Raw genomic sequence first — 17,295 nt, forward strand, 5'->3', positions numbered from 1 at the left:
TAAAATAAAATAAAACTACAAAACAAAGCAGAATAAGGAAAAATAAGGAAAAGGAAGAAGAGATGAATGGTGAGATCAATAACGTCAAGGTATGGATATCATTTTGCAGCCCTATCCAAAATAATAGTTTGCTTGATGTTTTCATCAACTTTCCATCCCATGCAAGTAATCAGTTGCAATCAAGGATTAAAGTATTGGTATCGAGTATCGTATGAATAAGGTATAAATACGTGAGAAATGCACACTTTAATAGGTTATATGAAGAGAAACATTACAATCAACAATATTGGGACTCTAGAATATTTATACATCATTCAATAACTTTCAATTTATTTCAATTTTTATTAATTTTTGAGAAAATTTATTAATTTAGTATTTTTACAAATAATAACTCTTTTTTTAAATAATAAATATGTTTTTCATTTTTAATGTATAACCATGGTTCAAAGTATCGATACACCTATGTGTATTGGCAAAGATGTATTGGCACTTTGAACGATAATCCCCCTATTTTTTTGTATTTTTTAATTTTAGTTTTAAATTATCTAAAAAAGCGGGTTCCCAAAAACAATTGGTGTATTAGGGACCAAAAGATACGATATGATATGCCCAATATGGGGAATACTGTATCGAAATTTTGATCCTTGTGTATAATTATGTGTAAAATAAAATAAATAAATCATTTAAGGTAGATAAAATATATTTACTTTTATAATTTTTAGTTTTTATTAATTTTTTAAATTAAATCATAAATTATTTATTTCAGTTTTTATAATTATGTTTTTTAACTTTTATTAAAGATGAAAAAACAATCCAAAACTATGCATGGATATGCTTTTGTATTAGATATTCCCAAGGTTTAAAGTATTGATATGATACTCCAATATGAAAGCATATCGTGCCAATACACATGATTCATAGGATACATTCCTAGTCATGGTGTATCCCATATTCATGACCATAGATAAAGATACGATATGCTCCATATCGAGAGTATTGTATTGATACTTTAAACCTTGGTTATTGCAATATGTGCTAAATATGGTGGCCATATCCAATTAAATCAACCATGGTGGTCACATATCAGATTAAGGTTGTTTTAGTACCATTGTCATTTCTACTTGCAGTATTTTAAGTTGGTAAATACAAATTTTATGAGTATATTTTTTTTATACCATAAATGCTTTAAGTCACGAATACAATATTGGGCACCATTGTCTATATTTTTTGATGAAAGTGATTATGTAACGTGATGTGACAAAACAAATTCTCAAAAATTTGTATTAGCCAACACAAAATATTTGCAAATAGAAGTGACAGTGGTACCAAACACAACCTAAATCAGACGTGGTGTGCCTAATCAAATTAAATCAACCGTGGTGGTGTGCCCATATCAAATTAGATCAACTGTGGTGTGGGTGGCACCTTTATCCTTTAGTGGTAGTGGATTTCCAATTCCATGGTTAAGCATCAGATCCCCCACTTTCTAACTTTATAGGTTGTTTTATTTGACCACAAAATCATTAGAATCTTCAACAATAAAATTCATGCTATATTCCTTTTCTACAATTTTATTTGATCATTATTCATTGCAAATTTTGCATTATTTTTTGAGAATTATAACATAATAGCTTTTCAATTAATTTTGCAACGGCCCTTACTATTTTAGAAGAAGGAATTTTATCAGTTCTAGGGACACATGACCACCACTAGTTGCAGTCTAAGGCCCAAGTAACTTACCAGATGGCAGATGTTCAAATGATCAGAACCAACTACCACAGATGGTCACTTATCAAGAATTACTATAGATGGATGCAATGGTTCTACTCAAAAAATGAAGTCCAGATTTGCTTCCAATGTGGATGGGTGTAAGAGTCTCAATTGGACCGGTTTTGGGTTGGACAACGTCCAAATCAAAATCAATTTGGACCGATTGAACAGAGCAATAAGACATTAGACCAGCCCAATCTTAATGGTCCAAAGTATTTATTGGATTGGATTGGACCTGGTTCATCCGTAATGGATTTTTATTGGATTGGGTCAGATTGAACTAATATCTGGTCCATTGATAGAATATAAAAATATAGGTGTTAATGGACCAAGTTTGGATTGGAACAAATCTAAATTAAAACCAATTTGAACAGATTGGAGGGTCCAGACATTAAATTGAACTGGTCCAAAATGGTCCAAAGAATTCATTGGATTGGATTAAACCTGGTCCATTTGTAATGGACTCATATTGGACCAAACCCAATCCAACTGATTCTTGAAGATCACTGAAATCAGAAACACTAAGGGCCGGTTTCATGGAATCATACCACAATGCACAATTCATTTACATTGGGCCATTGGCGAACACCCTTTTACTTGGTTTGTCCATACAATGAATCAAGGATAATTTGGTTGTCTACACAGACGTATGTGATTACTGATTACTGAATATAAAAGGGTTTAAGCACCCCCCGTTTGACCTGCGCTTGTGCCCTATGTTTTGGCAAATTTACCCAGATGTAACAATCCGAAAGTTCTGTTATCACCGAGAAAAGAACACGACGTAGATATGTCTTCATAATTCAGATACAAAACAAATATACTTATTTACTCAGGTAGAACAAGAAAACTGCATATTATCTATGACAAAAAAAAAAAAAAAAGAAAGAAATCTGAAGACTTCCAATAAGAGGAACCCTGCCATTCTCGAGATGAAAGGAAACCCCATCTCCTCATTTTACGTTGCACAAGCATCTTCCTAGTTGGGGGCCTAGACCCATCATCATCTCTGTCTCTGTCTGTCTCTCTCTCTCTCTCAAACACACAGTAATAAACCTGTTGAAGCATTTTATGCCAAAATGCCTCGTCAAAATACTGTACCCATCAGCCAGCATCCACAAAAAAGGGTGAAAACTGTGGAGAGAAGCAATTGATTACCAGTGGAACTAGCCATGCATAAAAAGTCTTAGATCATGGTTGAAGGAGTGATGAAGTATAACCAATTTACATTTCACTTGAGAGCTTTTGACTGATATAATCTCCTGGTTTCTCTCTCCAATTTTGACTGAAACATCTCCACTGTATCTGTTTCTTATGCTTTGGAAGGAGAACATCCTACAAAAATGGTAGATGCTCACTGAATGAGCATGAGAGCACTTGTGTTCCCAAAAGATCGTTGTGAATCTCAGTTGACTGCAGAACGAATCATATTCGCAAAATCCGAGTTAACTTGTAGACCTGCAATAATGCGATATCAATATTTTTTCACATTGAATTGTTCATATCGGACAAGATTAAATTATTCATGACATGAGATTTTACATAGGCTGAGATTTTGTTAAAAGATGAAATCATTTTTTTATTTTGCTTTTTATCAAAGAAAGATGAAATATGTTTCCCAAGTTCTATTTTCTTTTTCTTTTTTTTTTTCTTTGTTTGTTTTTTATTTGATCAGCAATTTTCTTTCTTTGTTTGGTTTTGGTCTCACCCAATCCCTGCATGTGCAGATTGTTAGGTAATGTCTTTCTCCAAACAGCCTAAAACTGCCCAGGTGTGTGAAAGATCATTTTATTTGGAAGATTGTAGAGTAGAACTAGGAGTTCTACAGCATGGGGCCAAAGTACTGTAGTAGGCCAAGGTGTTCAATAGCAGGGACAACAATATAACTAATGTGGTATTCTCCCTTAACACAAAGAGGGGGAAAAGCACAACTGACACAATAATAAAAGAGATATCAACCTGGGCACTTCTACTAGGCAGTGTCACCTCTAAACAGTTTCTGAGCCCATCTTCTCTGCAATACAACAATGTAAAGTTCAGAAGCAATAGAGGTTTAACAAAATCACATGGTACAGAAATAAAGAAAAGGGAATAGGGAAAGGAAAGTTTCAAGAAATACACTGAAATACCTTCTACCAATGGTTCTTTGAAAATATTGATCATCCTTGATGTGTCCTTCTCCACCATACTTGGTTTCATCAGTATTTAGTATAATCTGTACAATGGAAACCAATCAGTAACTGTTGACCCATTGTTCAATTCAGACAAGAATGATTGGTAATGTGTACAGGCTTTTTGATGAAATTCTTTTCTTTTCAATTTGGATAAAGAATAATCCAGTTAATTTTAGGAGAAAAAAAATAAAATTTATAATTGTTTCCAACAAGACAATGTACATCAATTTGTTAAGTAGACCTTATAAGTCATATTCAACCCATATAAGATTTTTACAATGTTTCAACTTACTTGATACTCCCCAGCTTCTTCTACACCTATACTGTATCTTTCATAGGAACTACTAGGATGAAAGTTGAATACAAGAAGAAAGGGACCTCTTGTGTAAGAAACCACCTGTGACATGAACAAAGAAGCATACTCAATACATGTTGGTTCCAAGACATGATCTACATACAATATTTGTCAGTAGATACTTATTTATTTATTTATTTTGGGTAGTGGTGGTGGTTTGCTAGTTAAATTGTTAGACAACCCTATTTTACAGGCCAAAAGGCAGAATTTTGCCTATCAAACCCTTTGTCAGGAATGAATTTGAGCTTAAAAACCCTTCAATCCAAAAGAAGCCCTTTTCTGTGGGCATTTTAAACTGAAAAGTTTAAACATTGGATAGCTATCTTCAGGGAAACACTAATACAGAGTCAGTTATAGGGTTGAGTGGACTAGAGAATTGAACAAATGGCCAAACAGAGGATCCCATATTCTGGTTTGGACTTTGGATAGACCACATACCTCCAATATAGCATAAATAGCATAAATCATGTAGAAGTATGCATGTAGTTCTGACATCTTTTCCACACACAAATTATATATTACATTTATATTCTTCAACCAACTTCATCCAAAACAGACAACTTCAAGTGACCTAGGAATCTTTCACACGGTAATACGGTTTCAGGACAAAAGGATCCCACATCTTAACCTTTTCACCTTCTATTCATGGATGAATTCTATCTTGAAAGCCTTAGTCATGTGTACAATTTCAAATCTAAAAGTTGAAACATCAGATAACTAATACAAATAAAGGATAACGTGAATACAATGTGGGATATAGGGGTGATGTGGACTGAATGTAACACATGGTCAATCCAGAGGGTCAACTATCTGATGGTCTGTTCAGATTGGTCACATCTTTTCTCTTGTGGCAGAAAATGGAGTAGGTCATGTAGGGAAAAACTCTAGTTGACCTGATTAGAAAACCTTTTTCCTAAAGAACTAATAAAACCACTCAACATAATTCTGTTTCCCACATACAGACACATGCATGAAGAAAACAATGTAAGATAAAATCAGTTGACTAAGCAGTTGATGCCGGATAAAAGTTTGTACATGAGAAAAATATCCCAGAGTAAATAAACTAAATTGTGTAACTCATTTATATCATTTGCAAAATTGCTGTCATATCCACACAGGTTTATCGAGGAAAATGATGCTATGCTTCATAGAATACCTTACCAGGCTTGGCAGAATGAGCTGCTACCAATACAGCTTCCAACATGATCTATAACCAAATATCTCAAAAATGTTTTGTACTTGTATGTTGTCATTGATAGGGTCATATTTTGAGATGGCAATCATGTATGAGATGTGCAGCTATAGATCTTGTTGGAAGCTGTTTTGGTAGCAACTTGTTGGTAGCAGATCCAGACTCTGGCAGAACAGGAAGAAGGTGGAAGATCAAATTCAGGAAGTTAGGAACACAAAAGCTTACTTAAGCATATTGAAAGGCTGTAAAACAGTGGCATTGAATCTAAATGGATGTATCATATTACAAGCTTAAGGTCATTTATTGATGAAGAGCAACAGGTTTTCTGAAGACAGGTATAAATTGGTGTGCCACTGAAAGGAGATAAAGTGTTTCTCTTTTCTCCGCTTATCTATTTTCAGAAATTAAAGGCCAGAATTTTGTAACCTTTTTTTGGCTTGAGACCTGAGATGCCATAATTCATGCAATGGACTCAAACATTCATTTATTTGTTTTGGTTTATTTTCCCTTTTTTGATAGTGCAATGATTTTATTAAGAGGGAAAAGGAAAAACAAGAAACACCATTAGCTAAGCTTTACCGTTCTCAAGAGAAAAAAAGTCAGAGAGAAAACTAAAATAACATGAAGGAGATCAGCTTCAGTCAGTGCAACATCCGTTCCAACAGCCTTTACAGCCTTGCATTGGGAGTATCTCTGTACTTATGTGCTTTATTTCATGGGAAGATATTCCCAATGCAAGGCTGCAAGAGTCTGTTCGAACGGTGTGAGCATGGACTTGCACCGACTGAAGCCAAACTCAACACGAAGCACCTGCCTCTAAGACATTCCCTCCCCTAAAAGATAATGTCATTGACTAGGTCCTTAATTAGCAAAGACATTAGATGAATGATCCAAGAAAATGAGATGCTTGAGGAGGAAGCAATGTGGTCATCTCTCTACTAGATTTTCCTTTTGAAGGGTTGAACATTTATACTATATATGCTCTACAAGAAAGTAGAGACATTGTCAAAAAAAAAAGAAAAACAAAAAGAGCAAGTAGAGGGATTGTATACAGGGTTGCAACTTGGGCAGGTTTGGACTGAGTTGCATGGGCCTGGCCAAGGACCTGGGTCCAGTGCACTATAAATTCTTCAAGTTGGGTACTAGACTTGCACCCCTGATTGTATAAGGCTGCTGCCTCTTTGTCTTAAAAGCTAGTGCCCAAGGAGAAAGAAAGAAATAAGTTCAGAGATCACTATGATAACGTTAAAGAGATTAAACACATGTAACTTAAAGAACATTGATGGATGTCTGTTAAGTAGAACAACTTATAAGAGAAAGCTTCAATTTGACCAATAGATATCGATCATAACAGAGTGGAAGGTGAAACCAGGATTTATGTAGCCTACCCTATATAGCTGGGATAAGACTCTTTTGAATTAAGTTATTAATTCAACACTAATGCATATTCTTTTGTCCTGCAATTAAATGAACGGATGAACTATTAACCATACCATAGCAGTGTCATTTACATGGTGGACTTTAGGTAGACCTCTTGAAAGTATCTTTTCCTTGTCATCCAACTTCATCATATCCTATGAAGCAATACTACATTTAGAATCATAGGAAGTAGAGCAATGCTAATATAATTAAAACAAGTGATGGAAAAGATACCTTATCGAACTGAAATAGACTGTCATGCAAACCTTTATCCATAAGTAAACCCCATTGGCGGTTGGCAAGGGAAAATGAGAAGTTGTTGCTTGGCATAGGAAACTCAACCCTCTAATACAAGATGAAATAATATATCACAAAATGTTTCTATAGCACAAGTTTCTATAGATATTTAAAGGAAGAAAACCTCACCTTTGGATGCCCGAATTCATTACCCATGAAGTTCAGGTAAGCACGACCACCTATGGTAAATGTAATTAATTTGATCATCTGATTCAAGTCAAAGATTCAAATGTTTAGGAAAGGACTGAAAGAAAAGCTAATATATATTGTTGAAGGCGTTTTTTAATCCAAATAATATTTAATAATTTAATAACCCAAATAAATGGGTTGGCTAGTCTACTAGCCAAATCATCAAAACTATAAAAAAGTATCCCGTATGGGAGTTCCCTCTCTTTTAGTGGGAGGGACAGGTGTCCTTCACCTAGGAGGAGGAAGTAGTTACATAACTACCTCACTCCCTATTTAAGCTCCTTAAGGGGAAGCTAGAGAAGGACACGCTCTTTGGGGAAAATTATCTCGAGAGATTCTTAAGAAAAGCAAAGATAAAGAGAGAACAAAAGAGAAGTGCTCAAGGGAAGGCAGGGATGGAAAAGAAGTCTCATTGATACAGGTAGGAAAAGGGAAGTCCTCTTCGTGAATTGATGTGGACAAAAAAACAAATTACAAGCAATACTTCAAGTATACAACAATAAACACAAGAAACACCAAGCTGAAAACAACAAAACAAGTTGAATTTTTAGGGATTTTAGACCTGAACCTGAAGTAAAACTCCTCCTGGAACAGTTCTGCTATAGTAACAATGGCAGCAAGCTGGCCTCCCGTGCGGACACACAGTGATGGAGGGAGTGGAAGGTGCCAAAATGGGTTGACTCCTCAAAACCCAAGCTCCCAATACTTGAAAACCCTATCTGGGGCTGAGCTACAGCTCAAACAAGAGAGGAAGAACCAAAAGATTCCTCCAAAAATAACCCCCTTCTCTTTTAGCAGCCTTGCACATGTCTCCATCTAGCCTCGTAAACTTCTCTTCACTAATCCAAGAGTTCTCAATTGATGGCTTCCCTTTCCACTTGACCAAGAACCTAAAATAGGCCCAATTTCGAGTGTTGGTGACTCGAACGCCTTCTACACACTCTACTTGTTCAAACCCCAGGAGAAGCCAATTAAAATATTTACGCATAAACCCCTAGAATGTTTCCCTCTCACAAGCAACTCCTTAAGAACAAAACTAACTTCAAATGAACCCCCAAAAGATAACTTTTGTTACAAAAATACCCAAGAGGCCAAAACCCAACAGATATGCACCCAACTGCCCCTCACCAGAATCTGGCTTATAAAATGACGAAAATACCCCTGGTCCCAAACTGTCAACAAAGCTACCCAAAAACAACAATTTGGGATCCTACTACAAAAATCATGCAAAACAGAATACATTCACATTTTTTTTCAATTTTCTTTTTTTTTTTGCCTCATCATGAATACTTCCTATATATGTCTTTTGCTATATATTTCTCTCTCTCTCTCTCTCTCTCTCTCCCTTTCTCTCTTATTTTCACTTTTGAGAAAGGAAATAAAGGGAAATAAACCATCTACAACCAGGTGCCTCTACTTGGTTGATTATGGTCCCTCTTTCAAGACAAAGTTAGGGATTAAACCATCTATAGTCTAATTCTCAAGGGCTGATTATGGTTGCCTTCAAATGAAAATGAAGAACAGAGGGATAATAACCGTCTACAATCAAATATTCAATTTGATTGACTACGGTTCCCTTTTTGTATGCAAAAATCCAAGGATTAAGGCTATCTACAGTCAAAACTTCATCTGATTGACTACAACTTATTGCGAAGAAAGGAGTGAGAAGGAAACTTTCTTTGTATCAAAATGAAAAGAGAGAAATGTATTGTTGTATAGTTTCTCAATTGTATTTTCTTTTTCTTTCTTTTCATTCTTGTACACTTGATGTAAAAGAAACTCAAATGAAAAGTTATTTTTTAAGTACCCTATTGTTCTTTTCTTTTGTTCTATGCTCCAAGTCAAAATCAAAAGGTGTTCTCTACTTTTTTGTGGAGATATAATTAAAGGGAACTGTAGAGAAGATGGGCCGAATGGCCCATAGACTGTCATTTCATGTTATGTTATGTTTCTCTCTGTTGTGGGCCTTATTCTGGGCCCATACTCTGTAATATTCTGTTTTTTGTATTTTCCTGCTCACTCAAGGGCCTCTCTATAATTTGTCAAAGATTAACTTATTAATAAGATGTTTAGAGTGTTAGAGAGAGTTAAGGTTCGAACCTCTTACTCTCTAACACTCACTGCCGCCAGCTCTCTCTTCTCTTCCTCTCTTGTTTGCCCATTTTCTGGTTTGCATCTAATCTCAAACAATTCCATACATCAAGTGGGCTGTTTTTCAACTTGGTATCAGAGCGGGCCATTGCTTGGTGTGTCCCTCATGTGGTTCTAGTTCAGCCAACTACATGAGGAGGTTCTAGGGCTGAAAGTTTACAGTCATCCGCCTGGTTCTTGGAGGTCATTGGAGGGTGCCCAAGTTTCTATACACTTGGAGAAGGGTTCGGTGACCAGGAAGAATCAGAGAGCAAGTTGTTTGGCCTGATTTGAAATCAGAGAAAAGGACTTTCGAAGTTATCTCAGAGAACAAGTGTTCGGCTTGGTTTATAGTTCAAACCAGAGACTCTCTTGCTGTAAGTCTTTTCTCAGTCCTTTGCTGAGTTATTTTTTGTTGTTTGGGAGGACTATTAAAGCATTCAAAGCCCACATACATTCGGCCCACTATTGCTAGACTGTTTTTCTGGGTTGTTTCGGAAGGGCTATTCGGCTGATTATTGGACTGCCGAACTGCTGAAACTGATCTAAAACTAAGTGGTACTAGTCTCATCTTCATCCCAGCCTCTTCTTGGACCTATACTGAACACCTTGAAGTGGTTTCTTCTAGTTAACAGTAGGCTGTTAACTATTGCACACTGAGTGTTCGACAAAAGGTCTCTTAAGGACTATGGCCTTGTTTTCTTCTCTTTGGGACAACGGCTGTTGAAAACCTGAAATACCTTGTGATTGGAGGTTTGTTGGGTGTCCTTTAAAGGGTGAAACAGTAAAGAAAAAAACTACCACCGAACTGGACTGTCACAGTTATCAAGTCTGAACTGATTCTGTGAGCTAGTTGTTGTTGCCTATTCAGCTCAAACTAAACTCATCAAGACCCCAGTACCTTGAGAAACCTATTAAAAATCCTAATTGGAGCCTTTACATGATGGATTTCTCAAGCCTTGAAAACAAGAATGCTGCTGAATATGGACAGATTTTGGGAACTCCAACTGATTCTATGCTGGCTGTAACTACAGTTAAGCTTGATGGGACCAACTACTTGGCTTGGTCACAATTAGTGAAAATCCACATTTGTAGCAAAGGAAAATGGGGTTTTATTTCTGGGAGCAAGAAAGCTCCTCTAGAGGATGATCCATCTTATGAGAGATGGGTACAAGAAAACTACACAGTGATTGGGTGGCTTGTCTGTGGAGTTGCTTGTGAGATAGTGTTGCAGAAACTGTGGATGAACTCGGCTAAAGAAATCTGGGTGGCAGCCACAGATTAGTCAGCATTATCTGTGGATGAACTCGGCTAAAGAAATCTGGGATAGTGTTGCAGAAACTTACTCCCAGAAGTTGAATGTTGCCAGAGCTTACAAACTGAGAAGTGATGTGAAGAATCTAAGACAGGGGGAGAAGTCACTTGCAGCATACTTCTCAGCCCTAAAATCTATATGGCAAGAGATTGATTTGATAGAGGCCGTGACATGGGATACCTCTAAGGATGCTGAAACATATAGGAAATTGGTTGAAAGGAATAGGGTCTTTGAGTTCTTGACAGGGCTGAATTCTGAATATGACATTACAAAGCAAAACATCTTGTCCAAGGAAGATGTTTCATTGTCTCAAGCATATGCTTTGGTCAGCAGTGAAAAAAGTAGGAGGCAAGTGCAGGTTCAAGGAGTCAGTATCAATGATCATTTTGCAAATATGGGAATCAAACCCAAAGGGGTTACAGAAGCTCCCAGTGGCACAGGAAAGAAGGAGGTGGTGTGTGAATATTGCAAGAAGCCGAAACACACTAAGGACAAGTGCTAGAAATTGCATCCCAGTCTTGTCCCTATCCGATTCTAGAAGAAGAATGACAGTAGAAAGACAAGAAGTGCACATACAGCCACAAGTACAGATACAGAGTTTGAGTCTGCCAATGCACAATTGGCAGCCATGAAAGCTGAATATGAGAAGTTTGGAAGGATGACCAGCCAGCTTGAAGGTGTAACTTCATCATCCAACCCTTCTGGAAGTCCAGCCACCACTGCATTTGCTCACTCAGGTATAAGGGCTTCTGCTAACCATGCATCTACCTCAGGTAATCCCAAGACCCCTTGGATCATTGACTCAGGTGCTTCTGATCACATGACCAACCTTTCCACTTTGTTTGTGTCATATGATTTGCTTCCTGGTCGTGACAAAATCACCTTAGCTGATGGTTCTCTTGCCCCTATTTCTGGCAAGGGAACTGTCAAGCCTACAGACTCTTTACTCTTATCTTCCACTCTTCATGTACCTAAGTTAAATACCAACTTGTTATCTGTAAGTAGCCTGACCAAGTCATTGAATTGTTGTGTAACCTTTTTCCCTTCTCACTGTGTGTTTCAGGACCTGAAATCTCGGAAGGTGATTGGGAGTGGCCATGAAGCGAATGGAATATACTTGCTCGACACCCCTGGCCAATGCTTTGATCATCCCAAGAATGTTGCTTTTGGTTCTACTTCTTCAGAGTCTGTCAGTCAAATTATGTTGAGTCATTGTCGGTTGGGTCATTTACCTTTTTCTGCTTTAAGTCATTTGCTTCCCAAACTGTTTAAGGGAGTCAGTGTGTCCAGTCTCAATTGTGAGTCATGTCAGTTGTCAAAGCATTGTAGAAAAAATTACCCTGTGAGCAATAAAAGATCCTCTTTTCTTTTTCATATTGTACACTCTGATGTGTGGGGGCCTTACCACTTATCCTCTATAGGGGGCTACAAATACTTTATCCTGTTTATTGATGACTTTTCTAGATTCACTTGGATATACTTAATGAAATCCCGAGACGAAGTCCGGAGACTTGTGAGGCAATTTCATGAGCTTGTTTTAACTCAATTTGGTACCAGAATTAAGGTTTTCAGATCTAACAATGCAAAAGAGTATTTTGAGAAGAGCTTATCCTTGTATCTCTCTGACATGGGGGTTATTCACCAAAGCTCCTGTGTTAGAACCCCTGAACAAAATGGAGTTGCTGAGAGGAAAAATAAACATATTGTTGAAGTTGCAAGGAGCCTTTTATTTGCCTCACATGTTCCCACAAGATTTTGGGGTGATGCTGTACTTATTGCTACCTATCTCATAAACCGTATGCCATCCAGGGTTTTAGGGTTTAAATCCCCCTTCAGTCTTCTTCATCCAGATAAGGATCTCTTCCCAATTCCTCTTCATGTGTTTGGTTGTACCTGTTATGTTCACATTCCAAGTGTGCAGAGACACAAGTTTGAACCAAAAGCCCACAAATGCATCTTCCTTGGTTACTCCCCCACACAAAAGGGTTATTGTTGTTTTGATCCAAAGACTGGCACCAGACATGTCTCTATGGATGTTACCTTTGATGAACTTTCTCCTTTTTATGGTTCCTCTCAAGAAGGACATTGTCAACAGGGGGAGAGTCTGTCACAAGTTTTTGCTCTTCCCCTTCCTGTCCCAGTTCAGTCTCTTGACAAATCTGTATCCTCACAAAATGAATCAAAGGAGGATCAGCCACTTCATTCCTCTTGTCCTAGTGCTCCTATTTCTTTATCTCCTCGTCCTACCCATAATCCCAAAGTGTATCAAAGGCAGAGATCCAGGAATGAGCAAGTGGTTTCCCTTACAACAGATGGGGCTCATACTCTCCCAATCACAGATGAGATAACAGGTACTGCTTCAGCTCCCTTGGAATCCTCCTTCCCAGATCTTGATGTCCCCATTGCTGTTAGGAAAGGAAAGCGGAAGTGTACTGCACACTGCATTTCCAAACACCTTTCTTATGACCTACTTTCCCCTTCATATTGTGCCTACCTCTCTTCAGTTGCTTCTAACCCCATTCCTAGGTCTGTATCAGAAGCTCTTGGGATTCCAGAATGGAGAGATGCCATGCAGGCTGAAATGGATGCTCTACATGAAAATGGTACTTGGGAGGTGGTGGATTTGCTTGAAGGGAAGGATCCAGTTGGATGCAAGTGGGTTTTTACCATTAAATACAGGGCAGATGGGACTATTGAGAGGTACAAGGCCAGACTTGTTGCAAAGGGCTACACACAAACATATGGGATTGACTATCTGGAGACTTTTGCCCTTGTTGCTAAAATGACATCTGTGAGGGTTCTTTTATCTCTGGCAGCTCACTTTGATTGGCCTCTCTATCAGTTAGATGTAAAGAATGCATTTCTGAATGGTGACTTACATGAGGAGGTCTACATGTGTCTTCCTCCAGGAATGTATGGGAAAGATATGCAAGGAAAGGTATGTAAACTGAAGAAATCCCTTTATGGCCTCAAACAATCTCCTAGAGCCCGGTTTGGGAGATTTAGAGCTGCACTTGTTAAATTCGGCTATGTTCAGACACAGTCAGATCATACTCTTTTTGTGAAGAAAAGTGGGTCTCTAGTAGTGTATCTCATTGTGTATGTTGATGACATTATAGTGACTGGTGATGATGCCTCAGGCATTCTGGGCCTTAAGTCTTTCCTCCGTACAGAATTTGAGATTAAGGATCTGGGGGAGTTGAGATATTTCCTTGGCATAGAAGTTGCCAGATCCAGGGATGGGATTCTTATTTCCCAGAGGAAATATGTCCTTGATTTGTTGTCTGAAACTGGAAAATTGGGTGCAAGACCAACTACAACTCCTATTGATATGACTCAAACTTTCAGCTTCAGATGGAACTTTGTTGGAAGACAAAGGGGTCTTTCAGAGACTTCTTGGGAAGCTTTTGTACCTGTGCATGACTAGGCCAGATATTGCGTATGTTGTCAGTTGCATTAGCCAGTTCATGCATGCTCCTAGAGATACCCATATGGCAGCAGCAGAACGGATTTTGTGCTATCTGAAAGGCTCTCTAGGAAAAGGAATTCTATTTGCCAAACATGGTCATCTGAAACTTGAAGCCTATACTGATGCTGATTGGGCTGGAAATATTGATGATAGAAGATCTACTTCAGGGTATTGCAGTCTGGTGGCTGGTAATGTTGTCTCTTGGAGGAGTAAGAAACAAATAGTTGTGGCTCGATCCTCCGCAGAAGCAGAATATAGAGCCATGGCACATGGAGTCTCGGAATTGTTGTGGCTAAGGTCTTTAATGGAAGAACTTGGGGTAGATCATGACAAACCCATGATGTTGTACTATGATAATCAGGCTGCCATCAACATTGCTCACAACCCGGTACAACATGATAGAACCAAACATATTGAGGTTGATAGACACTTTATTCGTGAAAGAGTCTCCTCCGGTGAAGTGTGTCTTCCATTCATTACTTCTGAAGGACAATTGGCAGATTTTCTCACCAAGGGCATTTCCAAGGCAAGGCTTCAACATGACACTAGCAAGCTGGGCATGATTAACATCTATGCTCAGCTTGAGGGGGAGTGTAGAGAAGATGGGCCGAATGGCCCATAGACTGTCATTTCATGTTATGTTATGTTTCTCTCTGTTGTGGGCCTTATTCTGGGCCCATACTCTGTAATATTCTGTTTTTTGTATTTTCCTGCTCACTCAAGGGCCTCTTTGTAATTTGTCAAAGATTAACTTATTAATAAGATGTTTAGAGTGTTAGAGAGAGTTAAGGTTCGAACCTCTTACTCTCTAACACTCACTGCCGCCAGCTCTCTCTTCTCTTCCTCTCTTGTTTGCCCATTTTCTGGTTTGCATCTAATCTCAAACAGTTCCATACATCAAGTGGGCTGTTTTTCAACTGGAACAATTTGTATGATTCCCTGAATGGGCCTTACCTAAAAAAATAACAACTCAATCACTTGATTGATTGAATTATGTATGTATATATATAGTTGTAGTTAGAAGAATGTCGCTGCTTGAAATCCAAGAAGTCTTAAATTCTAACACTAATACTATTCTGGTGCTTGTCATCATTTCATTTGAATGTGCTTTCCTTGCAAACATGATTAGGTTATTCCCTTTTTGCATCATGTTTTTATGGGCATAGTTTTCAAGGTGCCAAGGCGAGGCTAGGCGACAGGGGGGTGCCTTGTTGCCTAGTCGTCACCTAGGCAATGGATTTTTTTATGTAGAAAACATAGATCCTAGGGTAGTTACCTAGGTACCATAACCATATTTTCTTAATAATAATTCATAATTTTCATAAGAAAAGTATAGAGTTCATGTTAAAGTATAGAAAATCAACATATTCATGACAAGAAAAAGAAGGAAAAGAAAATTCAAAAAATATAAGGGCTGAACCCTTATTTTTGTTATAGGAAAAGAAGAAAAGAAAATGTCTTGATTAGAATCTTAGTTTAATACTAGTATTATAATTAGTATTTTAGTTTAATAGTGCCTATTTTATAATTATAATGTCAAAAAATAAAGAATAAAAAAGTATTTTAGAATACATAGTACAAAACTGTTTGGTGATTAGGCAAGGCGAGCCTCAAAGGGCGCCTTGTTGCCTAGGCATCGCCTTGACAACTATGTTTATGGGAGGATACTTGTTTAAAGATGTTACAAGTGATGCATTGTAGAGTGGTCAGATTCACATAGTGGACCGATTTATACACAGCAAAGTGTTGAAATTTAAGATTAAGTAAAATTGAAATGGAGAGTTAATAATGGAAGATGAAATATAGCACGCTAGACTGTATGGTAGTTAATGTATTAGATAGAACACAGCAAACTAATAGAGAAGGAAAGACACAGAATTACCAGAAAGAGATGAGATACCAAGACCGAGCTCGTAGACAATAAAACTCACTAACTAAATTCAGACTAAAAACCTGCTATAAAACAAAACCGAAGTGCACGAAGGCCAAAGCAAACCCATATATTACCCATATGAACACTTAAATATGGAACTGACTCACAAAACAACTCTGAATATTCATTACTAATAGACAGGAAAGGCTCAACACCAATCCTCCTAAAATTAGATAAAAAAGGCTCCAATATATACCAAGAAGGCAGACATCCCATCACCAACCAACATCATATCAATAAAATGGCCATAACTTTTCAAAATACGTAAGATTCATAAAACATGGTTTTGCTAGACAGGTAATTGAATAACAACAGAAAAATCAGGTAAAACATATAAACTCATCTTCTGCATCATTTCGTACTTTCCTTAATATATAAAAAACCTTTCTATATATCTTCCAAAAAGAAAAGTAAAAATAATAACAAAGGTATTGGAAAGAAATCCAAAATTGAATTTTTAACATTGTTATAACATAAAGTTTCTATGTTACATACTTTGTACAATGAAGACCCTCTAAGCAATGGATTTTCTAAGTTAGAAGGACACTCCTTAGTTTCACCAAACAAAATTTCTGCAAATGATCGCCCTCCTGATATGGACTGTCATAAAAATTGTTAGGATGAATCATTAGGTGTGACAAATACTGAACTAAAAAAATAGAAAAAAATGAAAAAGAAAATACAGGAGTTAACTAGTTAATGATTTTAGAAATTCTAATTAGATATTGCATGCATATGGACACGGTTGAGGTCGGATTCTAACCTGATTGTGGTTCTCGGCATATACCAGCATCTTCTCTGGATTTTGTTTATTGCCTATTAGTGTGTTCACAATCTGCATTATAGATATACTTCTATAACTATGGAAATACTAGATGGAAGCTCATATATACTGAGTATTCAATGATTCAAATAAGAGAAATATCAAATCAAATGCATGCCCAAAGAGGTCATGGAAGCCCCAAGGGCTATTGGACTAAGAAGGTTTAAGAAATGTGATCTCTCAACTATAAATATAATGCAACAAAAAACTCAGTATTTATTCAATGATA

At 37.3% G+C, this 17,295-nt stretch overlaps 1 protein-coding gene across 2 annotated transcripts in view; it reads right to left on the reverse strand.

Moving 5' to 3' along the window:
* Window positions 1–2,509: 2,509 nt before the first annotated feature.
* The window catches only part of EMB2729 (Alpha amylase family protein), a 32,262-nt gene continuing 17,476 nt past the window's right edge, over window positions 2,510–17,295 (reverse strand). Inside the window, exons 13-22 of one of the 2 annotated variants that reach the window (XR_734669.2) lie at window positions 17,007–17,078; window positions 16,739–16,843; window positions 7,337–7,414; window positions 7,145–7,255; window positions 6,985–7,065; window positions 4,237–4,341; window positions 3,900–3,985; window positions 3,730–3,784; window positions 2,929–3,228; window positions 2,510–2,826 (exon numbers count right to left, since the gene is read on the reverse strand). Coding sequence is in view for 1 of the 2 variants with exons in the window: in XM_010254179.2 (XP_010252481.1) it covers window positions 3,196–3,228; window positions 3,730–3,784; window positions 3,900–3,985; window positions 4,237–4,341; window positions 6,985–7,065; window positions 7,145–7,255; window positions 7,337–7,414; window positions 16,739–16,843; window positions 17,007–17,078 (726 nt within the window). In the remaining variant the exon portion in view is untranslated. Of the gene's footprint in view, window positions 3,229–3,729; window positions 3,785–3,899; window positions 3,986–4,236; window positions 4,342–6,984; window positions 7,066–7,144; window positions 7,256–7,336; window positions 7,415–16,738; window positions 16,844–17,006; window positions 17,079–17,295 lie in introns of both variants that reach the window. The other variant, XM_010254179.2, reaches the window with a different exon arrangement.

The sequence above is a fragment of the Nelumbo nucifera genome, chromosome 1 (assembly GCF_055504915.1).
Source record: "Nelumbo nucifera cultivar China Antique chromosome 1, China Antique-T2T, whole genome shotgun sequence".
Classification (NCBI taxonomy): Eukaryota; Viridiplantae; Streptophyta; class Magnoliopsida; order Proteales; family Nelumbonaceae; genus Nelumbo; species Nelumbo nucifera.